At 50.7% G+C, this 21,318-nt stretch overlaps 1 protein-coding gene across 8 annotated transcripts in view; it reads left to right on the top strand.

The window, feature by feature from the left end:
- The first annotated feature begins 676 nt into the window (after positions 1-676).
- Positions 677-21,318, top strand: part of MGRN1 (mahogunin ring finger 1) — a 56,659-nt gene continuing 36,017 nt past the window's right edge. For 7 of the 8 annotated variants that reach the window (XM_082713114.1, XM_082713115.1, XM_082713111.1 and 4 more), the window contains exon 1: positions 691-1,031. In XM_082713114.1, coding sequence (XP_082569240.1) covers positions 944-1,031 — 88 coding nt within the window. In that variant the 5' untranslated portion in view covers positions 691-943. Of the gene's footprint in view, positions 1,032-21,318 lie in introns of all 8 variants that reach the window. The other variant, XM_082713108.1, reaches the window with a different exon arrangement.

Below are 21,318 nucleotides of genomic sequence, written 5' to 3'. Positions count from 1 at the left end.
GGAAACCATTACTTTCGCAACCCAAGAACAGGTGGAAATAATCTCCACTGGGTCTGCTTACAGAATTTTATGTGAATCAAAAGCCAGGAAAGTACATTGCAACCTGCAGGCCTTTAATCCTAACCAATTTTTAAAACTTGCCTTCAGCACCTCATATGCAGCCGTCCCTTCTTCGTGCCTCAGTTTCTCTATAGGTAAAATGGGGAGAAGTCTGTGGAGCTGTATAATTATGTCTTCAAAGTAATTGTTCTGGATGTAGAGCTAAAGAGAAGCCTTGAGTTCTGGAAAAGGCCAAAAGAAGCTCTTAGCTTCTCCTGTGAACCCCAACTCCTGGTCGGCTTGGGTTCCCTCCCAGCTATTGCCAGGTGGCAGGTAAAGGTGTGCCCTCTTCTGGACGGGGCAGGAGATCAACCCTGGGAAGTGGGGAGAACCACGGTGGCTCAGGGAGATATTTCAGAGAGGGAGTAAATGGAAGGCGCTGGGTTCCTATAAGAATCTATATGTGAACAGATTATTAGGAGACTAAAGATTAAGAATGTTAAGGCCGTGCTGGGAATGAAGAGGGAAAGTCAGTTTGCGGTGTGGGTGATGGTTCCTCCCCTCTGGATTCACGTCCATTTGGTTTGTCCCGGAGTCCCGGTCAGCATCTTCACGGGGCCGCAGCGAAGGGCATCCTGGAACATGTAGTTCTTTGGCGGGTTTCCTGCGGTGCAGCCCGTCGTCCTCGGTAGCGAGGGGACTCCGTTTCCCGAGGTGCCCCGTGCCCGGGGAGGAGCGGAGGGCCGCCGTGGCGTCGCGGCCCCGGCCGAGCTGGGGGTTGGGGCTTGGAGGCCGAGGTACCCGCGGCGGTGGGCGAGTGTCCGTGTGGCCTGGTCCGGGCTATGTCCGCGTGAGGACGCCGCTGACGCCCGCGTCCAGGCCCCGGCCCGGCTCGCCGCGCACCATGGGCTCCATTCTGAGCCGCCGCATCGCGGGCGTGGAGGACATCGACATCCAGGCGAACTCGGCCTATCGCTACCCGCCGAAGTCTGGTGAGCGGCCGGCGCGGCCCCGGGCGTGCGGCAGGGCGAGGCCCGGGGCGGAACGCGGAGTGGGCAGGGCGCGCCCGCGCGGTGCGCCCCGCAGACGTGCGGTGGGTTCTACTGGGCCCGCGGCCATCCCTGCGCCTCACCGCCCGGGGCTCCGCGCGACCTCCACTCAGACCGTGGGTGGGGCCCCGGGCTGCCGCGTCCCGGCCCCGTCCCGGCCCCTCCGGCGGGGTGACCTTGGGTCAGTCGCTTCGCCCCTGTGCTCCTCAGCTCCCTGGTCTGCACACAGGGGAGACTGAGTGGGAAACCCCTAGGGCGGGGGTGAGGTTCTTGGTGCGACGCTGGCGAGGGGTTAGCACGGTGCCCAGCGCTTCGCTTGTGCTTACAAAGTGGTCATTGTCAAGGGATTGACATCACGCCATCGCCAGTTTTGGCTTTCTTTGGTGGCTTAGTGTGACGACCCGGCCAGTGGTTCTGAACACTCGCCACGCCATCTGGACAGAAGCTTCGCACTCTTCTGACCACCTGGTGCCTGTGAATATGGTGGGTGGGTAGGGGGAGTGGCGCTCGGCCCAAGGAGATTATGATCAATGGGGGAGAGGCTGCGAGTCCTTGTTGGAAAACAGGAGACTGGAGAGGACCTGCCTGGTTCTCTGGCCTTTTTTTTTTTTTTTTTTTTTTGGGGTGGCAGGGAGACCTGAGACACCAACCAGGAAGTTACTTGCCCAAGGTCTCAGAGAACTGGTTGGAAGTGTCTCTGGGAGCAGAACCACAAATTGTGGACTCCCAGTCCACTTGTTCCCACTCTGCTTTGCTGCCTGTAAAGAGTGTGGCCTGACCCAGAACTTTAGCTTGGGTTCCTCCCTTTCCATCTTCTCATGGGGGTCATTTGCTGTGGAAAGAAAAGAAGGAAAAGGACAGATCATTTGGACATGAGGGAGACTTTCAAGTTGGGTCTCCTGATCCTGGCTTCTGAAGAATCTCTTCTGATCTGGGGGTCTCCTAGACCTCACAGTTGGCCTTGGGACACCCACCAGGCCAGGTTTCCTTCAAATGTAGTCCAGGACCACCCACTGCCAGTAGTGGGGAAGCTTGTTCAATGTGCATTTCGCAGGCCCTGCCTTGGACTTGCTGGGGCCTAGGAACTGGCATTGAAACCCTTTCTCAAGTGAGTCTGATGTCCACTGAAATTTGAGAACCGCTCTACCCTGATTTTGGAAGCCCAACAGGGGGGTGTGTCTGGGAAAATAGAGGGGTGGAGATAGCACAGTTTTTGGAACACCCAGAAGTGGGTAGAAGGCCTTATTGCCTGCTTGTGTCCCAGGCAGAAGTGCGGGGCAGCTCAGCTGGGTATGGGGATCCCCTGGAGGCCGGTGGGCTGACATCCCCACATCTGATTGAAGCGGTTGTTTGAATTCATCCTCTTCCAGCTTTGCACAGTGGCAGTATCGTAGCCAATGAGGTTTATCCGAGGCGCGATTATTGCTAATTGAATTCATCCTCTTCCATCTCTGATGTTCTTCCAGCCTCTTAGGCTGAGTGACATTCGGCAAGCTGCTCTGTGCTCTGGGTCACACAGTTTCCTTTTCTCTACAGTGGGTTGATGCTTGTACACTGTTCAGAATAGTGCACCTTAAGTCCTCAAAATACTGATTGCTGTAATGGCCTAAAAAGAATATTAGGTGGCCAGTGCAGGCCATAATAGCACCTAGCTGTGGCATGGCAGAGGTATCAAAAGTTTAATGTGGCATTTCCTATAGAACCTGGGACTAGGACACACTTTGCCTGGGTGTTTGGACAAATCACAAATACAAGGCCTTTATAATACCACTTCCAGATTCTGTGTGGTAGACCTTGCTAATCATTTGGGACACTCTTTGACACGAAATCTGGACTTGGTTTCAGAATCCATTAACAAACACCCGGGTCAGCCACAACTAATCGATTGGGTCTGGCACCCATGGTGAATGTCGTAGGCTACCTTAGAGCACCACAGCTGTGCTCTCCTGGACCTGTCCAGTCCAGAAGCTGTCCTCTTGGCTTCCTTGTGCCTCGGGCCAACTTGCTCAGGGAGGTTTGGACCGAGAAATGACCTTAGCAGTACTTTCATATGTTTCCCCAAGGGTGGACTGGGGAGCCCAGGGGGTTCAGATGATTTTTAGGGGATGGCCCCATGGAGCCTTCAGGCACCTGATGAGAAAGTATCTTTTCAGGTCTCTGTTAATGTTGTTGATAATATCGAACAGAGAAAAATGATTGGATGCTAATTTTTAAAAACACATCTATAATTTTGTCCAGTCCCTTCCAGCTTTTTTGAGATAAAATTGACATAACGTTGTGCAAGTTTAAGGTGTACACACTGATGATTTGATAATTGTGCACATGGGGAAATGATCACCACAATATAGGGTGAGTTAATACCTTCATCACTCTGCCTTTTTTTTTTTTTTTTTTGGTGTTTAGAACTTTTAAGATCTCCTGTCCAGTTTTCTTTTGCTTGTGGAACTTTCAGCATGTACTGCCAAGGTATCTAGTTCAAATTTAATAACATTTGGTTTGTTTTTATTGTATTTATTTTTACATTTTACTTTTTAAGTGGCTTTATTGAGATATAAATTGTGTGCCGTACAGTGCATTCATTGTAAACATATGATTTGTTGACTTTCAGTAAACATACAGAATTGTCCAGCGGTCACCACAGTCAGGTTTTAGACATTTCCAGCACTGTCCAAAGCTTCCTGGTGCCTCTTTGCAGTCAGTCTGTGCCCCTACCCGGCCCCCATCCCATTACTCTGATCTGCTTTCTGTCTTTAAATTGTGCCCTCTCTGGACACATCATATAAAAGAAATCATATAACATGTAGTCTCTCTTGCATCTGGCTTCTTGCACTTGGAACGATGTCTTTGAAGTTCATCCCTGTTGTAACAGCTGTCTTGTACCTTATTGTACAGATATCATACATTAAAAAAAAAAAAAAAAGATTTATTTATTTATTTATTTATTTGACAGACAGAGATCACAAGTAGGCAGAGATGCAGGCAGAGAGAGGAGGAAGCAGGCTCCTGATGAGAAGAGAGCCCGATGCGGATGTGGGGCTCGATCCCAGGACCCTGGGGTCATCACCTGAGCCGAAAGCAGAGGCTTTAACCCACTGAGCCACCCAGGTGCCCCGATATCATACATTTTATTTGCCAGTTAACAGTTGGGTTGTTCCCACTTTTTGGCTATAATGAATAATGCTGCTATGAATATTGAACGTTTGTGTGGCCTTTTCAATTCTCTTTAGTATACACCTAGGAGAGGAATTGCTGGGTGTTAGGGCGACTCTATGTTTGACCTTTTGATGAACTTCCAGACTGTTTGCCCAGCTGTTTCATCTTACAGTCCCATCAGCAGTGTGTGAGGATTCCAGTGCTCCACATTCTTGCCAACACTTACTATTGTCTACTTTCCATTTTTTTTTTTTTTTTAATAGACTCTATGCCCAATGTGGGGCTTGAACTCAAGGTCCTGAGATTAGGAGCCTTGTGCTCTACTTACTGAGTCGGCCAGGCACCCCTGTTGTCTACCTTTTTCACTATAATCATCCTTGTGGGTGTGAAGTGGTATCCAGTTGTGGTTTTGATTTGCATTTCCCTGATGACTGTTGTTGTGGAACATCTTTTCACGTGCTTATCAGCCATTTGTATTTGTGTGTGTGTGAGAGAGAGAGTGCCAGAGTGTGTGCGGCATGGGCCCAGGTGCCAGACATTTGTTTTTGTCTTTTTTTTTTTTTTTTAAGATTTTATTTATTTATTTGACAGACAGAGATCACAAGTAGGCAGAGAGGGAGGCAGAGAGAGAGAGAGGAGGAAGCAGTCTCCCTGCTGAGCAGAGAGCCTGATGCAAACTCTGGGATCATGACCTGAGCCGAAGGCAGAGGCTTTAACCCACTGAGCCACCCAGGCGCCCCTGTTTTTGTCTTTTGTTCATTTTTTTAAAGATTGGATTCTTTGTCTTCTTACTCAGTTGTAACAGTTCTTTATTCTGGGTACAATGATGCAATTCCTTTATCAGCTCTGTGACTTGCTAACATTTTTCCTAGTCTTTGGCTTGTCTTCATTTTTCTTAATGGTGTCTTCTGAGGATCACAGGTTTTAAGTTTTGGTTAAGTTCAGTTTGTCAGTCTTTTTAGTGGTTGATGTCTTTGGGGTTATATCTAGGAGACCTTTGCTTAGGCCAAGGTCACAAAGATTTTCTGTGTTTTTTTCCTTGGAAATTTTACAGTTTCAGCTCATGTGTTTGGGTCTGTGATCCATTTTGTTCCAGTATTTGTATGTACTGTCAAAGCAAGCATTGGGATCCATCTTGAGGTAAGGTTTTCACGTGTAGTTTCAGGTAAAACTATGTGTTCTTACTTTGCATATGGATATTTAGTTATTTCATTATCATCTGTTGAAAAGACTATTCTTGTCCCATCCAGCTGCCTCTGCACTTTTGTAAAATATGAGTTCACCATAAATATGAGGGTTTAATTCTGTACTGTGTGGCCCTGATCACACAGCTGGCCCGTCTTCAGCCGAGGGTCAGAGCAGGAGTGAGGACACCATGGTTCAGCTGTAAAGAGAAGGTGTAGACCTGCAGGAGGGGCCTGGAGTGTAGCACGTGCCCCCACGGAGGGCCTGGCTGTGGGCAGCTGCCGCCACAGCCTCACGTCCTGCTGGGGTTGTTCCTGTTAATCGTGCATCTCCAAGCGATGCCACCTGCCCTGCCCTTGTGTTGGAGGGAGGTCGTGTTGGGACCAGGTCACCCAGGAGAAGTGTCAGAAGGGCAGGCGCTCAGACGTGGCCTACCAGCTCAGGCAGTGGAGGGAGGGAAGGGGAGATATGCCCTAGACCTAAACCCTGGGTGTGTGTGTGTACACTTTCAGATTATTCTCACCTCCTTCTTACTGGAGCCTTTCCTTATCCTTGTGACACCAAACTTTCTCGTCCTGTGGTGGAGGAACTAGAAATCAGACTGAGCCTTTTCTCATGTGGCATCTGAGCCTGGGGTGTACAGTAGGCGAGTAACAAGTACTTGTGCAACAGGCCCCAAAGGAGACCAGCCCCATCTCCCTCATGTACGGGCTGCTCAGGCTGGGCTGCATCTGACCCCTTGGGGTGGCGGGCGGGGATCCGGGGACTCCTGGGTCTCCTGCCATGTGATGGAGGGGCCCAAGGTGAGAGCCAGACTTCTGGTGTGTGTTTTTGTATTGCTGGCTGTCTAGGAATGTCTCGTGAGCACTTGTGCTGGGTATATCCTTTCTAACTCGTTCCTTTGGTATCTAAAGGAAGAGCCGAGGCCGGTGTTCCATATGAGAGAGGACGTTCTCTGTCATTGGAGGCATTCTGGGTCTCCCGGCCATCCCTGTTCCAAGGGAGTGAGCTCGTGCTGAGCCCCATGGGTTGGTGGCAGTAGGGTGGGGGTGGGGAGAAGGGGGCTCCTCCTGCTCACATGCGGCTCACCTTCCTGCTCAGGGACCTGCACTGTCCCCTCCAGCGTGGGGCAGCTTAGCTGGACTCCTGTGGGGCAGCTTAGCTGGACTCCTGTCCTGTCTCCGTCCTGTGCTGTTCACCGATGAGAAAACTTTTCAGAGCTCCAGTTGTTACACTTCGGGTAAAAGCAAAAGCAACAAGAAGCGTAGTAAGGGGGCCGCACTGGGTGGGCATCCAAGCACCTGTTCCCTGAACCCGCAGCCTGGCGTTGCTGGGGTTCAGGAGCCTGCTTTGGCGCCCGGGCCCTGGGGCCTTGGGGAGCTGAGGTCCCGTGGGTCCCTGTCGGAGTGTTTCCTGCGCTCGGGGTTCTGAGAGGCCGGGGGCTCAATGTGCTTGTTTCTGAGGTCTCGCATCCTTTACTCAGCTCTGGGCGTGTGTCGGGGCTCAGCGACTCTGGGGCCCTTTCAGAGTTTCTCTGGGCGTTGTAGAGAAGCCGTCACTCTCTGTTGACTTGAACATAACGTGGCTGTCAGCCAGCTCCTGGCAGCCTCCCTGGCCTGGGTTTGTTGGACTTTCCTGTCCGTGGGCCGACTCCACAGCCCGCACGGCCTGAGCTTGTGCTGTCTGGTGGCAGAGCCTGCGGGCCTTTCATCTCTGCGCCGGGAGGTGGCTGCTGCCATTCCCTAGTCAGCTGTGGTGCTGAGGGCCCCGCTGCCCGGATAGGGGGGTGTGGGTGTGCACGTGTGTGTCCTCTTCCTCACAGGTGGGGTGACCTTTAGTGTGTTTACAACACACCCATCCATAAAAAATAAAAAAAATTAAAAAAAAAAAGGGGGCGCCTGGGTGGCTCAGTGGGTTAAGCCGCTGCCTTCGGCTCAGGTCATGATCTCAGGGTCCTGGGATCGAGTCCCGCATCGGGCTCTCTGCTCAGCAGGGAGCCTGCTTTCCTCTCTCTCTCTCTCTCTCTCTACCTGCCTCTCCATCTACTTGTGATTTCTCTCTGTCAAATAAAAAAAAAAAAACAAAAAAAAACAAAAAAAACACACCCATCCACAAACATGGACAAGTGAGGATTAGTTTAGCACATGAGATTGAACCTGGGACCAGTCCTCTGTCCTCCACCTCCAGCCAGTAGAGGTGCGGTGGGAGGAGCACTAGATTCTGAGTCCTGAGGCCTGAGTCTGTCTCTGGTCTGTGGCCTTCAGCCAGGAGCTTGCTCTCTGGCCCCATTTCCCTGACTCAGTGGGGTTAACTTCTGGTTGCCCAGGCCTCTTTGCTGTTGGGACTCTGTGAGTCCAAGTGAGCTGGTAGGGTGATACCACGCCCTGCCCAACTTTTGTTTTCTAGCAGGCCCAGAGGTTTCCTGGAGGATGTCCTGTACTTCCTGGATGACCCCAGCAGGCAGTGACCACTGCCGTCTGCCTCTCCTCCCAAACCCAGTGCCTCTGGGACCAGACATTTGTGTGGGACCGTGTTCCATTTGGCATTTCCTCTTTGCATTTTTGCGTGGTTGTGTTGTTACCCAGCCTCACAATTCTGTGTTACTCCATGAAATGGTGTCCCATAAAAGGATGGATGGTGTCACAGGCAACCCCTGCCCCGTGCAGTGCCTGATTTGGCCTCAGTGAATAACCGAGCAATTGTTCACTTCTGCCAGCTGCCCCTGCGTCTGCCCTATTGTGTGTCTGAGGGGGTGAGCGTCCCACCAGGATGGGAGTGAGGGGGAGGAGGAGTGAGGCCCACGGCCTCTGCCATGGGCAGAAAGGCGCACGGTATGGAACAGCGTGGGAGAGGGCGCGTCCGGCACGGAGTCCATCGCTTGCTTAGTCAGAGAAACAGGAGGCGGCGCAAGGCTTGAGGAGTGCCTGCTGGGACATGCCTCCACCTCCATCTCAGGGATTCCTGCTGTGCTTTGCTCCTGCCTGGTACTGATTCGGGCCCTCCTGCTTAGCCCTGGGTGCTTGGCACCCGCAGGGCAGGCGCACTGCTGTATTGGTCCCTTCCGGTGGCCCTGGCATCCCCCGTTCGGATAACTGCAGCTTTCTCTCATGTAGACCTCCTGCCCCAGATGACGTCCCTGAGTGACCAGACTCCCTGAGGTCCTCCGGGGGGGGATCAAATGAAGGAATTGTGTTTGGTTCATGAGTTAAGAGTGTGTGTGTGTGTGTGTGTGTGTGTGTGTGTGCGCACACCCATACAAAGATCTTCCTTGACTTGCGATGCGTATGTGTGGCCATAAATGTGTCATAAGCTGGCGAAAATACATCGAATACACCTAAGCTACTAAACATTGTTTTTTTTATTTGTTTGTTTTTAATTTTATTTATTTGACAGAGAGTGAGCGAGCACAAGCACGGGGAGGAGCAGAGGGAGAGGGAGAAGCAGGATCCCGGCCGAGGAGGGAGCTGGGTACAGGGCTCCCTCCCAGGACCCTGGGATCCAGGATCATGCCCTGAGCCGAACGCAGACACTTAACCGACTGGGCCCCCCAGGCGCCCCCCGAGTGAACATTGTAATTTAGCTTTGCCTACCTTAAATGTGTTCAGAACACTTACATTAGCCAACAGGTAGTCAAAATCATCTAACACAAAGCCTGTTTTGTAAGTGTTCGATGGCTGTGTAATTGGTTGAGCACGTACTGGAAGGGAAGCACAGAGTGGTGGTCCGGGCGCGGCAGGCTGGTGAGTGTGAGTTGTAGACCCTAGTGACGGCATTGCTCATTGGGAGCCAGGGCTCCTGCCACCGCCCCGCGTCCAGAGAGAGGATCCCACTGACCCCCCGCACAGATCATTAGCCTGGAAAGATCCACATTCACAGTTGGAAGGATGGGTTTTAATGAATGCCTGTCACTTTTGCACCATTCTAAAGTCTAAAGCTTGTGTGTGGAACCATTGTAAGGCAGGGACCACATGTATATATTTAACATCGAAGTGTCACAGGCATTTATAAAGTGTGCAGAGTGTAAGCCTGATGGGTGATCACGGTGAACGTGTCGAATAGAACAGTAGCCGCCCCCCAAACCACAGTGCCCCTTCCCAATCTCTGTCTCCCTTCTCCCTGGAAACCCCTTCCGACTCCAGCGCAGGTGCTGTTGACTGTTTCTGGTCTGATCTAAGTAACTGGCTGCTGTTTGCTCCACACTCAGTGATGAAAGGCCCTGACGCTGCTTGTGGGGGCCGGTAGTCGGTCTGGTCTCTGCCGTCTTCATCCGTTCATGTGGAGGGGCGGTGGGTGCATTTCCAGTTCGGGCTCTTAGGGAAAATACTGCCCCGGACCCTCCCATGACTGCCCCGGTGCCCATGAGTCAGATTGCCTGGGGTCCGTGTTTCTTCGAATTGTGGGTAAATCCACGCAGCAGTGACCGTCCTAACCCTGGAAGTGTGCAGTTCGGTGACATCAAGCGCTTCCAGCCTGTCGTACAGCCGTCCTCCGGCATTTCTCTACGACTCATTGGACCCTGTGCCCTTTACGCCCTGACTCCCCCTTCCCCTGCACCCAGCCCCTGGCAGCTGCCACTCTTGGTGTTCGCGACTTGATGCCTCCCCCAGGACCCGTGTCTGGGTCATGTTGGCACCCCACAGTGGGTGTGGGGCCCTGAGGCGCGCGTGTTCGGCTATAGCGTGTTCGGCAGGCGGTTTTCGGAGCCGTTGAGCCCATTCACATTCCCATCTGCTGAGCAGGGCCGGGCCTACTGTGCATCCTCACCGGCGCTGGGGAGTGTCTGGGGAGTGTCAGCTGCGTGTGGTTCGTTGTTTGCTAACTTTAGCTGTGGAAATCTCATTGCGTTTGAATTTACTTTTCCCTGATGACCAGTGAGGTCCTGGCACCTTTTCATAGGCAAATCACCGTTCATTTCTCTTCCTTTTCTGTGAGGTGTGTGTTGAAATCGTTTGTGCATTCTTCACACTGGATTGTCCCCTTTCTCACTGATTTGTGGGAGTTCTTTCCTAAGTGCTTCTTATTACATTTTTAATTCTCTGGAAATTGGCTGTTGCTATGGCATTTATGCAGACTAGCTTAGGCAGGAGGTGGAAAGTACTGGAAGGCTGGTGGGGGGTGGGTATCTGTAACCCAAAGGGTGGGAAGGCAAGAAGTGGAAACCATCTGAACACAAAAGCCTCTCATCCCCTCTGGGCTCAGCATCCTTCTGCTGTGACTTTCCCAAAGCTGACTGCTCCCCATCTGGGGCCCTCAAGGACCAAGTCCTTTGGTCTCTGGTTCAGTTCCACGGGAGAGAGAATCCACGTGTTGGTCTTGCACAGTCAGGTGTCCACCTTGACCAGCCAGCAGCGTCTAGGGGATGGGGGCTGCAACATCTGGTGGCAGCTGGGGCCCACCCAGTGGGTGGTGGAAGGTGTTTCCAGAAAAGGGCAGGACCCCTTCTCCTAAGAAAAGGTGGCTGCAGCCACTTACTCTGGAACTCCGTGCACCGGAATCTTTGCTTAGAGTTGTTTTCAGTTCATTGTTCCTCCCTCTGTGATATTGGGGATCAAGAGGTTTTATTGAACAGGATTCCACTGTGGTCAGGCCTTCATGCTGGAGTGGGGCTGGGAAGGAAATGTTTATCAGGTGGCTTTTCACCTGTGCAAGGCTCCTTTGCATTATTGGCTACTTTTATCCTTAGGACAGCCTGAGATGTCCTTGTTGGTGTTACTCACTGAGGGCTCATGTTGCAGATGGGGATACTGAGGCCCACAGAGTTTAGGCTGCCCTAGGTCACCTAGGCTGCACAGAGAAGTGTTGTGGTGCATATGGGCAGGACCTTGGCCCAGGAATCAGGGAGCAGGGTGATGAGAGGTGGGTGGGACCCCCTTGGGGTCAGTCTTTTCTTTCTGACTGGGAACCTGCTCCCAGGATGTGGGGCCTCCCACCTGGCCGGGAGTTTCAGGAGCCTCAGGAGCCTAAAGATGCTTTTCTTTCCTGAGATCACTCTGTGGGGACTGTGATGTTTTCATTGGTTGGTCAGTCACCTGGGGCTTAGCAGCATTGGGTTCGGGAAGCTGGTAACTGGGAACATCTGTTCTGGTAGAGAATGAGAAGAATTTGGGGCTGGTGGAGTCCATGAACTGTCCCTGGCCATTGCACATGCCTGCTCGGCTCTCTGCCACTGGGGCTGCTGAGCAGGACACGTGCCCAGTGTCCCAGGACCAGTTGTGTATTTTAGCAGGGGGGGGTTGTGCATAGTCTTTAGTTATGTCATGGCTTACCTGGCAGGGACATTGTGATTTATAGTAAGAAATAAATATTTGTTTTTCACCTGTTCCTGTTGCAGAGCACCTAAAACCCTTGGGATTTCCTAAGCGGTGAGTGGTAGAAGTGTGTTAGAAGTGAAATCAGAGTCTTGATACTCAGAACGAGCCTTTCCACCACACCTGCGTGTTATGTTATGTTATATTATGTTAATGAGGAGATTTTGTAAAGCACTTAAAGACGAGTCCTGGCTGCCTTTGGACTCAGCCTTGTGATCAGAAACTGGAGATTGAGAGGGTCACCAGCAGCCAGTGCTTCAGTCAACCGTGGCTGTGTAACAGAGGCTCCATGCAAACCCGAAACGGCTGGACTTGAAGGCTTTCGGGTTGGTGAGCACAGTGAGACTCCAAGAGGTGGAGCCCTCAGGGAGGGTTGGGAAGCACCTGTGCCCTTCCACGTGCCTTGTCTGTGGCCTCCTCCATCTGGCTCCTCCTGAGTCCTGTCCTTTTATAGTAAACTGGAGGTCTAGTAAGTGAACTGTTACCTTGAGTTTTGTGAGCTGCTCTAGCAAACTGGGGGGCATGGGGATGTCCAGTTTATAGCCAGTTGACAGGTGGCCAGCTGGAGTGGGGATTGGCATCCGAAAGGAGAGGGCGCTGGCGTGGGGCTGAGCTCTTACTAATCTGTGGGATCTGGTGCTGTCCCTGGGTGGGTAGTGTCAGAATTGAGCTGCATTTTTAGGTCACCCGGTCAGTGTGCGCGGGAATTACAGAATTGCTGGGTGGTGTGGGAGGGACACACACAGGCTGGTTTAATCGAGTGTGCAGCTCTGAGGACACCACTTCTGCCTGGTGCTGGGGCTTGAGCAGGTCACATGACCTCTATGTGCCTCCCATTTCCTTGACTGCCAACTAGAGGTCATCCACCCTCCACCTCTGTTCATTCAGTCAATTTTTATGAAGCTCCTTTGTGCAGGCCAGGTGGGGGCTGCTGGGGTACAGGATGGTGGACAAACTTGTGACCCCCTGGCTGGAGTGTGAACCAACCAGCAAGGGAAGAAAAACAGTGACCCCACTGTGAAGACAGTGGGGGCCGGAGGGGTTCTCTCGGGTAGACAGATGGCTTGCAGGGAGGTTGTAGGAAGCCTTCTACTCAGTGGCAGGGTGGGAGCATCCCTTTGGTCACAGGGAGTGGAGAAAGCTCCAGAATCCTGGGGGACAGGCCCGGAAGGTGGTGCTGGGTGAGGTGGGCATTACAGAGCAGAGTCACTAGTTTGTGGGGCGGCGAGTGGGGCCTGGCCCTGAGGTTGAGGCGTGGGGATGTGTGTGGCTGGGGATGGCATCAGTGTCGCAGGTCTGGAGCATCTGCAGTGCACGGAGGGAGCCTGCACCCCCTAGAACTGATTGTTCATGTCTCGCATTACCTGCAACCACACAGAGACTCAAGGCTGGGAGGAAGGTGAGCCGCTGCTGGGAATTGCAGGAGGTGAGAATGTCAGGCCTGCCGTCTCCACAAGGACCCAGGGGGCAGGCAGGGGTTCCGAAGGGGTCAGGGCTTGAGTATAGATATCCCAATTTGTGTTTTAATCTGATCCCTCCAGAACTGTGAGAGGGCCCCTCGGGGACCACCCGGAACAGCAGGCTACGTCACCTGGTGATGAAGCCACGAGCTGCCCCACAGCACTGGCGGTGGTGGTGGTGGTGGCTGAAGGCTGCTTAGTTTCTTTCTCCGTGTGTGTCGCATAGCTTGGTGGGCTTGGTTCACATGCTTCTGGACCTCAGACCCAGTCCAGCTGCACTGTTCCAGCAACGCCGCAGTCTGGGTGACTTATGAACCATGGACATACGTTTGTGTCACAGTTCCGGAACCAGAGAAGTCCAAGATCAAAGTGTTTGGTGTCTGACCAGAGCCGCCTCCTGGTTCGTGGACAGCTGTCTTCTCATGGCCTCATGTGGCTGGGTTTGGAGACTCCAGGGGCCTCTGTTATAAGGGCACTGAGTCTACCCCTCAGAGCATGTCCTCATGACCTGGTCACATCCCCGAAGGCCCCAGATCCCGGTACCATGGTGTTAGGGGTGAGGTTTCAGCATGTGAATCTGAAGGAGACATGAACATTTGGTCTGTAGCAGGGTCCTAAACTTTGGTCTCTATGAAACTTGTGATCTGTGAATGTGTAGCCAAGGAGGGAGTGAGTTGAGCAGGTGTCTTCTGGGAGAGCTTCCAGGTCCCCCTTTTACTCTTCTCCCTCCTTGCCTACCTCCTGGGCGATTCTAGGAACTTGGGGGTGGATCATTGTGTGCTTTGGAGAGCTTGTCCTGATGCCTCGTCTCTTAGCAGGGCTAATCCCCTTATGTAATTGAGAATGTTTCCATGTGGGGGCTGGAAGTGATGAACGTGGTCCACCATGTGTACGAGCAGACATCTGAAAGGGGAACGGGGGCGCCTGGGTTGCTCAGTGGGTTAAACCTTTGCCTTTGGCTCAGGTCATGATCTAAGGGTCCTGGGATCGAGCCCCGCTTCGGGCTCTGTGCTCAGCGGGGAGCCTGCTTCCCTTTCTCTCTGCTTGCCTTTCTGCCTACTTGTGATCCGTGTCTGTCAAATAAATAAATAAAAATCTTAAAAAAAAAAAAATGAAAAGGGAGGGGCACCTGGGTAGCTCAGTGGGTTAAAGCCTCTGCCTTCGGCTCAGGTCATGATCCCGGGGTCCTGGGATCGACTCCCGCATCAGGCTCTCTGCTCAGCAGGGAGCCTGCTTCCTCCTCTCTCTGCCTGCTTCTCTGCCTACTTATGATCTCTGTCTGTCAAATAAATAAAAAAAAAATTTAAAAAAAGGGGGGGGGGACAGACAGAACAGCCCCAGAGCCGGCCATCACTGGAGCAGCCTTCGGGAGGCTCATGGTTTTGATTTTCCTCCTCTGTAAAAGATGAGGAACACGCATGTCCATCCACATTGAACGCACGTGTGTGAAGGAAAACTGAGCTGTGTGTGGGAACTTGGGGAGTCCTCCAGGGGAGGCCTCTTCCCTTGGTCTTTATTTTGGTGACTGGCCACCTGTTGCTTCTCCAGGTCACCTGGATGCTTGTAAGTAGGGCGGAGTCTGAATCCCTCCCTATAGAGGAGCTGAACTGGCTGAATTCCTCTGAGGTGGTGAGGTCCCCAAGCGTGTCATTGCCGCCTAGCCAGGGCTTCAGGGCCAGAATCATGGCTTCTGGCCGGCTTCCGAGTGTGGCCTTAGAAGGGTTTTCAGCTGGTCTGATTGGGAAGGCCTTCCCGCGTGGCTCATTCTTTGTTTGTGGACGGCTGCCCTTTGTAGTCGGCCGGGAGGTGACACCACTGGCTGCTGTCCCTGTGGGGTGGTAGGGGAGGCCTGGCAGGGGCTTAAGACACAGGGGGCTGGGACTCGCCAGCCTCCAGGCTCATTGCCCCACATGGAGAATAGGGGTGGGATCCGTGCCCCCTCGATGGTTTCTTAATCCCCGGAGCAGGGAGGAAGAGGCCAGCAGGGATGATGGTTTCTCTTCTTCCATCTTCCAGTCTGTCTGCCTTATGTTTCTGCCCTTCATGATGTTTCCTTGCTTTTCTCTCCCTCCTCTTCAGAGCTCTGCCTGCTCATCTGGGTCCTAAACTACGTGTACACACACAGATGCCCATGTATACACACAAGCACACACCCAGACATACGTGCACACCTGCGGGTGTGTACACCACATGCTGCACACGTGTACACACGAGCCCACACGCCTCCTTGGTCCTCAGTTGCACACATTCTTCCTTTCCTTTAAAAGTTCCCTTTTGGGGCACCTGGGTGTCTCAGTGGGTTAAGCCTCTGCTTTCGGCTCAGGTCATGATCCCAACATCCTGGGATCGAGTCCTGCATGGGCTCCCTGCTCAGCGGGGAGCCTGCTTCTCCCTCTCCCTCTGCTGCTCCCCCTGCTTGTGCTCTCTCTCTGTCAAATAAATAAATAAAATCTTGGGGTGCCTGGGTGGCTCAGTGGATTAAAGCCTCTGCTTCGGCTCAGGTCATGATCTCAGGGTCCTGGGATCGAGCCCCGTGTCGGGCTCTCTGCTCTGCATGGAGCCTGCTTCCCCCCTCTCTTTTTCTCTCTGCCTGCCTCTGCCTGCTTGTGATCTCTGTCTGTCAAATAAATAAATAAAATCTTAAAATAAATAAATAAATAAATAAATAAATAAATAAATAAAATCAATATTAAAAAAAAAGTTCCCTTTTAAAAAACATGAGCATTTGAGAAACCTAGGAAAGCACAGAGATAAGAGCGAACACCCTCCTTTCACAGTCCACGCTTCCCATTTTCCTGTTGCATCTCCCTTTAGGGCAGCCCCATTGTGGCCCCTGTGTTGTCTCTGCTCCATGTCAGAGCCGCACGCTGCTTTCCCTGTGAGATGGTCTCCCACTGCCCTGGGAGTCATGCTCTTTGTGCATCTGCTCCGTGCCGACTCGTGGGACCTGGTGCATTCCTTTTACCTGACAGGTGGTCCCATCTAGCGACTGCCCCTATCTGCTTGTCCGTATCTGGCGAGATGGGAGGTGTGAGAACGTCTGCATTTTTGTCCCTGCTGCCTCCAGTCCCGACTGACTTCTCAGCAGCTTTTCGTGTGCGTCCTTCCCTAACGTTCTGTGTGTGCTCACAACTTGTGTTATGTGCACCCAGCTGTGTGCAGATAACCTTTCAAATGGGACCCTGGAACACCTTCAGCTTGTGTTTTTAATAAATACTTCGTGATTGTCTTTCCATGTGTGTATCCAAGTGTGTTTGATTCTCGTTAGCAGCTGCTTGGTGTCACATAAAATCAGGAGTGTTCTGGGGCGCCTGGGTGGCTCAGTGGGTTAAGCCGCTGCCTTCGGCTCAGGTCGTGATCCCAGGGTCCTGGGATCGGGTCCCGCATCGGGCTCTCTGCTCAGCGGGGAGCCTGCTTCCCCCTCTCTCTCTGCCTGCCTCTCTGTTTGTAATCTCTGTCTGTCAAATAAACAAATAAAATCTTTTTTTTTTTTAAGATTTTTATTTATTTATTTGAGAGAGAGACAGTGAGAGAGAGCATGAGAGGCGGGAAGGTCAGAGGGAGAAGCAGACTCCCCATGGAGCTGGGAGCCTGATGCGGGACTCAATCACAGGACTCCAGGACCGTGACCTAAGCCGAAGGCAGTTGCTTAACCAACTGAGCCACCCAAGTGCCCCAAAACAAATAAAAATCAGGAGTGTTCTGTTTATTTAGTCCCCCACCTGACTCTACCTGGGGTTGGCTCTGTCTGGTTCCTGGCCCTGCGTGTAACGGCAGGGGTTATGCCCTTGCCAATGTTCCCTGTAGGCACGAGCCCCCAAGCCGGACTCCTGGTTCCGGGCCTGTTTGCCTGGGCAGCCAGGGCTGTGTGCATGTAGCCAGGGCTGTGGCTCTCGGCAGTGACACATGCCTCCAGGCCGGGTGTGCCCCGGAGAGTTTGAAGGGCTCAGAATTCCCTCTGAGGGCTCCAGGAAGGACCCACATAGGCTCGGGTGCCCAGATGTGCCTGCCATGCCTGCAGGATGCATGGCCTGAGTGTCCCCCAAATCCCAGGGCCCTGTGGCCACCTGGGCTTTTCTCTGGGTTGTCTGTGCCAGAGAGAAATGGGGGACAGAGGGTGAGCACCACATCAGGAATCTTGGGAGAGGCGAGAGATACTCTCATGGTTCCCCCAGCAAAGCTGTGAGTTCTCTTATTTGAAGCTGACCTTTTTATCCATTGATCTTTACGAAAACTGAATTTGGTGCCTAAGTGTGCCAGGAACATAATGGGGAACAGCTTAGAACCTCAGATGTCAGATACTCAGGTCCACACAGTTTTCATCTGTGGTCCATGCAGAGGTGAAAGCGTGCTCAGGGCTAAGGTGTGGGATGGGGGAACCGACTTAGTCTAGAGGCGTGGGAAACCCTGTTAGTGTCCTGTGGCTGCAGTGCAGAGCGCCACAGGGCAAGTGGCTTGTAACAGCAGAGTTTATTCTCACAGCTCTGGAGGCTGGGAGTTCCAAGTCAGGCTGTCAGCAGAGGTTGGTTCCTATTGGGGGCTCTAGGGGGTCGTCCTTCCTGCCTCCTGGCTGCTGGCAGCTCTGCGTGCCCTTTACCTTGTAGTTTAGTCGCCCTCCCTTCTTCCCTCTGTGTGTGCCTCAGTGTCCAAATCTCCCTCTGGTGTGTGAAGACATCGGTCACTGGATATAGTGTCCCCGGTCTGGTTTGACTCTTCTTTTTTTTTTTTTCTTTATTTTCTTTCTTTCTTTATTTTTATTATTTTTTTTAAAGATTTTATTTATTTATTTGACAGACAGAGATCACAAGTAGGCAGAGAGGCAGGCAGAGAGAGAGAGGAGGAAGCAGACTCCCTGCTGAGCAGAGAGTCCGATGTGGGGCTCAATCCCAGGACTCTGGGATCATGACCTGAGCCGAAGGCAGAGGCTTTAACCCACTGAGCCACCCAGGCGCCCCAAGGTTTCATTTTTTATGGCTGAGTAATATTCGTGTGTGTGTGTGTGTGTGTGAGATGTAGATGTTACCACATCTTTGTCTGTTCATCAGTCTGTAGACACTTGGGCTGCTTCCATAATTTAATGCTGCTGTAAACATCAAGGTGCACGTATTTGAGTCAGTGTTCTTATATTCTTTGGGTAAATACTGCAGTTATTGAGTCACAGGGTAGTTGTATTTGTAACTTTTTTTTTTTTAAGATTTTTATTTATTTATTTTGAGAGAGAGAGAGAGACTAAGTGAGAGAGAACACGAGAGGGGAGGTCAGAGGGTGAAGCAGACTCCCCATGGAGCTGGGAGCCCAATGTGGGACTTGATCCCAGGACTCTGGGACCATGACCTGAGCCGAAGGCAGTTGCTTAACCAACTGAGCCACGCGGGTGCCCTGTATTTGTAACTTTTTGAGGACCCTCCATACTGTGTTCCACACCGGCTTGCGTTGCCACCAGCAGTGCACGAGGGCTCCTTTTTCTCCAGAGCCTGTTGCTTCTTGTGTTGTTTATTTTAGCCATTCTGACTGGTGTGAGGTGATAGTTCATTGTAGTTTTGATCGGCATTTCCCTGATGATGAGTGACCTTGAGCATTTTTCATGTGTCTCTTGGCCATCTGGATGTCTTCTTTGGAGAAGCATCTGCTTGTGTCTTCTGCTATTTTTAAATTGGATTATTTGGTTTTGTTCGGTGTTCAGTTAACATGAGTTATTTAAATATTCTGGATGTTAACCCCTGACCAGATATGTCATTTACAAAGATCTTCTCTCATTCGTTAGGTTGTCATTTAATTTAGTTGATTATTTCTTTTGCCATGCAGAAGCTTTTTATTTTGGTGTAGTCCCAGTAGGTTATTTTTGCTTTTGGTCTCTTGTCTCAGGAGACATATCTAGAAAAATGTTGCTACAGCCGATGTCAGAGAAATTACGCCTCTGTTCTCTTCTAGGATTTTTATAGTTTTGGGTCTCACATTTAGATCCTTAAGCTGTTTTGAGCTTATTTTTGTGTATGGCGTAAGAAAGTGGTCCAGTTTCATTCTTTAGCGTGTGGCTGTCCAGTTTTCCCAACACCGTTTGTTGAGGGGGCTGTCCCTTTCCCCTGGCATATTCTTGCCTCTTTGGCCAAAGATTAATGAACCTTATAGTCGTGGGTTTGTTTCTGGGCTTTGTATGCTGTCCTGTTGATCTTCGCATCTGTTTTTGTGCCAATACTAGACCGTTTTGGTGACAACAGCTCGGTAGTAGATCTTCAAATCTGGAAGTGTGATACCTTCGGCTTTGTTTTTCTTTTTCAAGATTGTCCTGGCTGTTTGGGGTCTCTTATGGTTCCATCCCAATTTTACGATTCTTGGTTCTGGTTCTTTGAAAAATGCTGTTGGTATTTTGATGGGAATTGAATTAAATCTGCAGATTGCTTTGGCAGTATGGACATCTTAATATTTGTTCTTCGACTCCACGAGCATGGGATAGCTTTCCATTTGTTTGTGACATCTTCAATTTCTTTCATCAGTGTTTTATAATTTTTGGAGTGCAGGCCTTTCACCTCCTTGGTTAAGTTTATCCCTAGGTATTTTATTATTTTTGGTGCAATTGTAAATTGGATTTAAAAAAATTTTTTTTCTTTCTGTTGCTTCATTCTTAATGTATAGAAATGCAGTAGATTTCTTTTTTTTCCTTGTTTTATTTTTAATTTTTTTAAAATTTCATTTTATTTTATTTCTTCTCAGTGTTCAAGAATTCATTGTTTATGCACTACACCCAGTGTTCCATGCAGTACGTGCCCTCCATAATACCCACCACCAGGCTCGCCCAACCCCTCACCCCCTCTTTTTTTTTTCCTTAAGATTTTATTTGACAGAGAGAGAGAGACAGTGAGAGAGGGAATACAAACAGGGGAAGCAGGAGAGGGAGAAGCAGGCCTCCTGTGGAGCAGGGAGCCTGGATGCAAGGCTTGAGCCCAGGATGCTGGGATCATGACCTGAGCTGAAGGCAGACGCCTAACGACTGAGCCATCCAGGTGCCCTGAAATGCAGTCGATTACTGTACATTGATTTTATATCCTGCAGGCTTACTGGATTCATTTATCAGTTCTATTAGCTTTTTGGTGGCGTCTTCAGGGTTTTTATATATAGTGTCATGTCATCTGCAGATTGTGAAAGTTTTACTTCCTTACCAGTTTGGCTGCCTTTTATTCCTTTCTCTTTTCTGATTGCTGTGGCTGTGACTTCCGGTGCTCTGTTTAATAATAGTGGCGACAGTGGACATCTTTGTCTTGATCCTGATCTTAGGTGAACGCTCTCAGTTTTTCCCCTTGGAGGATGATGTTAGCTGTGGTTTTTCATCTATAACCTTCATTAGGTTGAGGTATGTTATCTCTTTATAAACCTACTTTGTTGAGGGTTTCTATCATGAATGTATGTTGTACTTCGTCAAATGCTTTTTTTTTTTTGCCTTTATTAAGGTGATCATATGGTTTTTATCCTTTCTCTTCTGTATGTGATATATCCCATTAATTGATTTGCAAATATTGAACCACCTTTGCATCCCAGGAATAAATTCCATTTGATCATTCATGATGAATGATTTTTTTTTTAAGATTTTATTTATTTATTTGACAGAGAGAGATCACAAGTAGGCAGAGAGGCAGGCAGAGAGAGAGAGAAGGAAGCAGGCTCCCTGCTGAGCAGAGAGCCCGATGCGGGACTCGATCCCAGGACCCTGAGATCATGACCTGAGTCGAAGGCAGTGGCTTAACCCACTGAGCCACCCAGGCGCCCCTGAATGATTTTTTTTTAATGTTGTTGGAGTTGTTTGCTGAGGATTTTTGCAACTATGTTCGTCAGAGATATTGGCCTATAGTTCTCTTTTTTTGGTACTGTCTTTATCTGATTTTGGTATCAGGTAACGCTGGCCTCGTAGAATGAATTTGGAAGCTTTTCTTCCTCCTGTATTTATTTTTTTATTATTTTATTTTTAGGATTTTATTTATTTATTTATTTATTTATTTTAAATTTTATTTATTTATTTGAAAGACGGAGATCACAAGTAGGCAGAGAGGCAGGCAGAGAGAGAGAGAGAGGGAAGCAGGCTTCCTGCGGAGCAGGGAGCCCGATGCGGGGCTCGATCCCAGGACCCTGAGA

The sequence above is a fragment of the Mustela nivalis genome (genome assembly GCF_964662115.1).
Source record: "Mustela nivalis genome assembly, chromosome: 19".
NCBI classification, from domain to species: domain Eukaryota; kingdom Metazoa; phylum Chordata; class Mammalia; order Carnivora; family Mustelidae; genus Mustela; species Mustela nivalis.
This window is presented reverse-complemented; position numbering and strand designations above follow the sequence as displayed.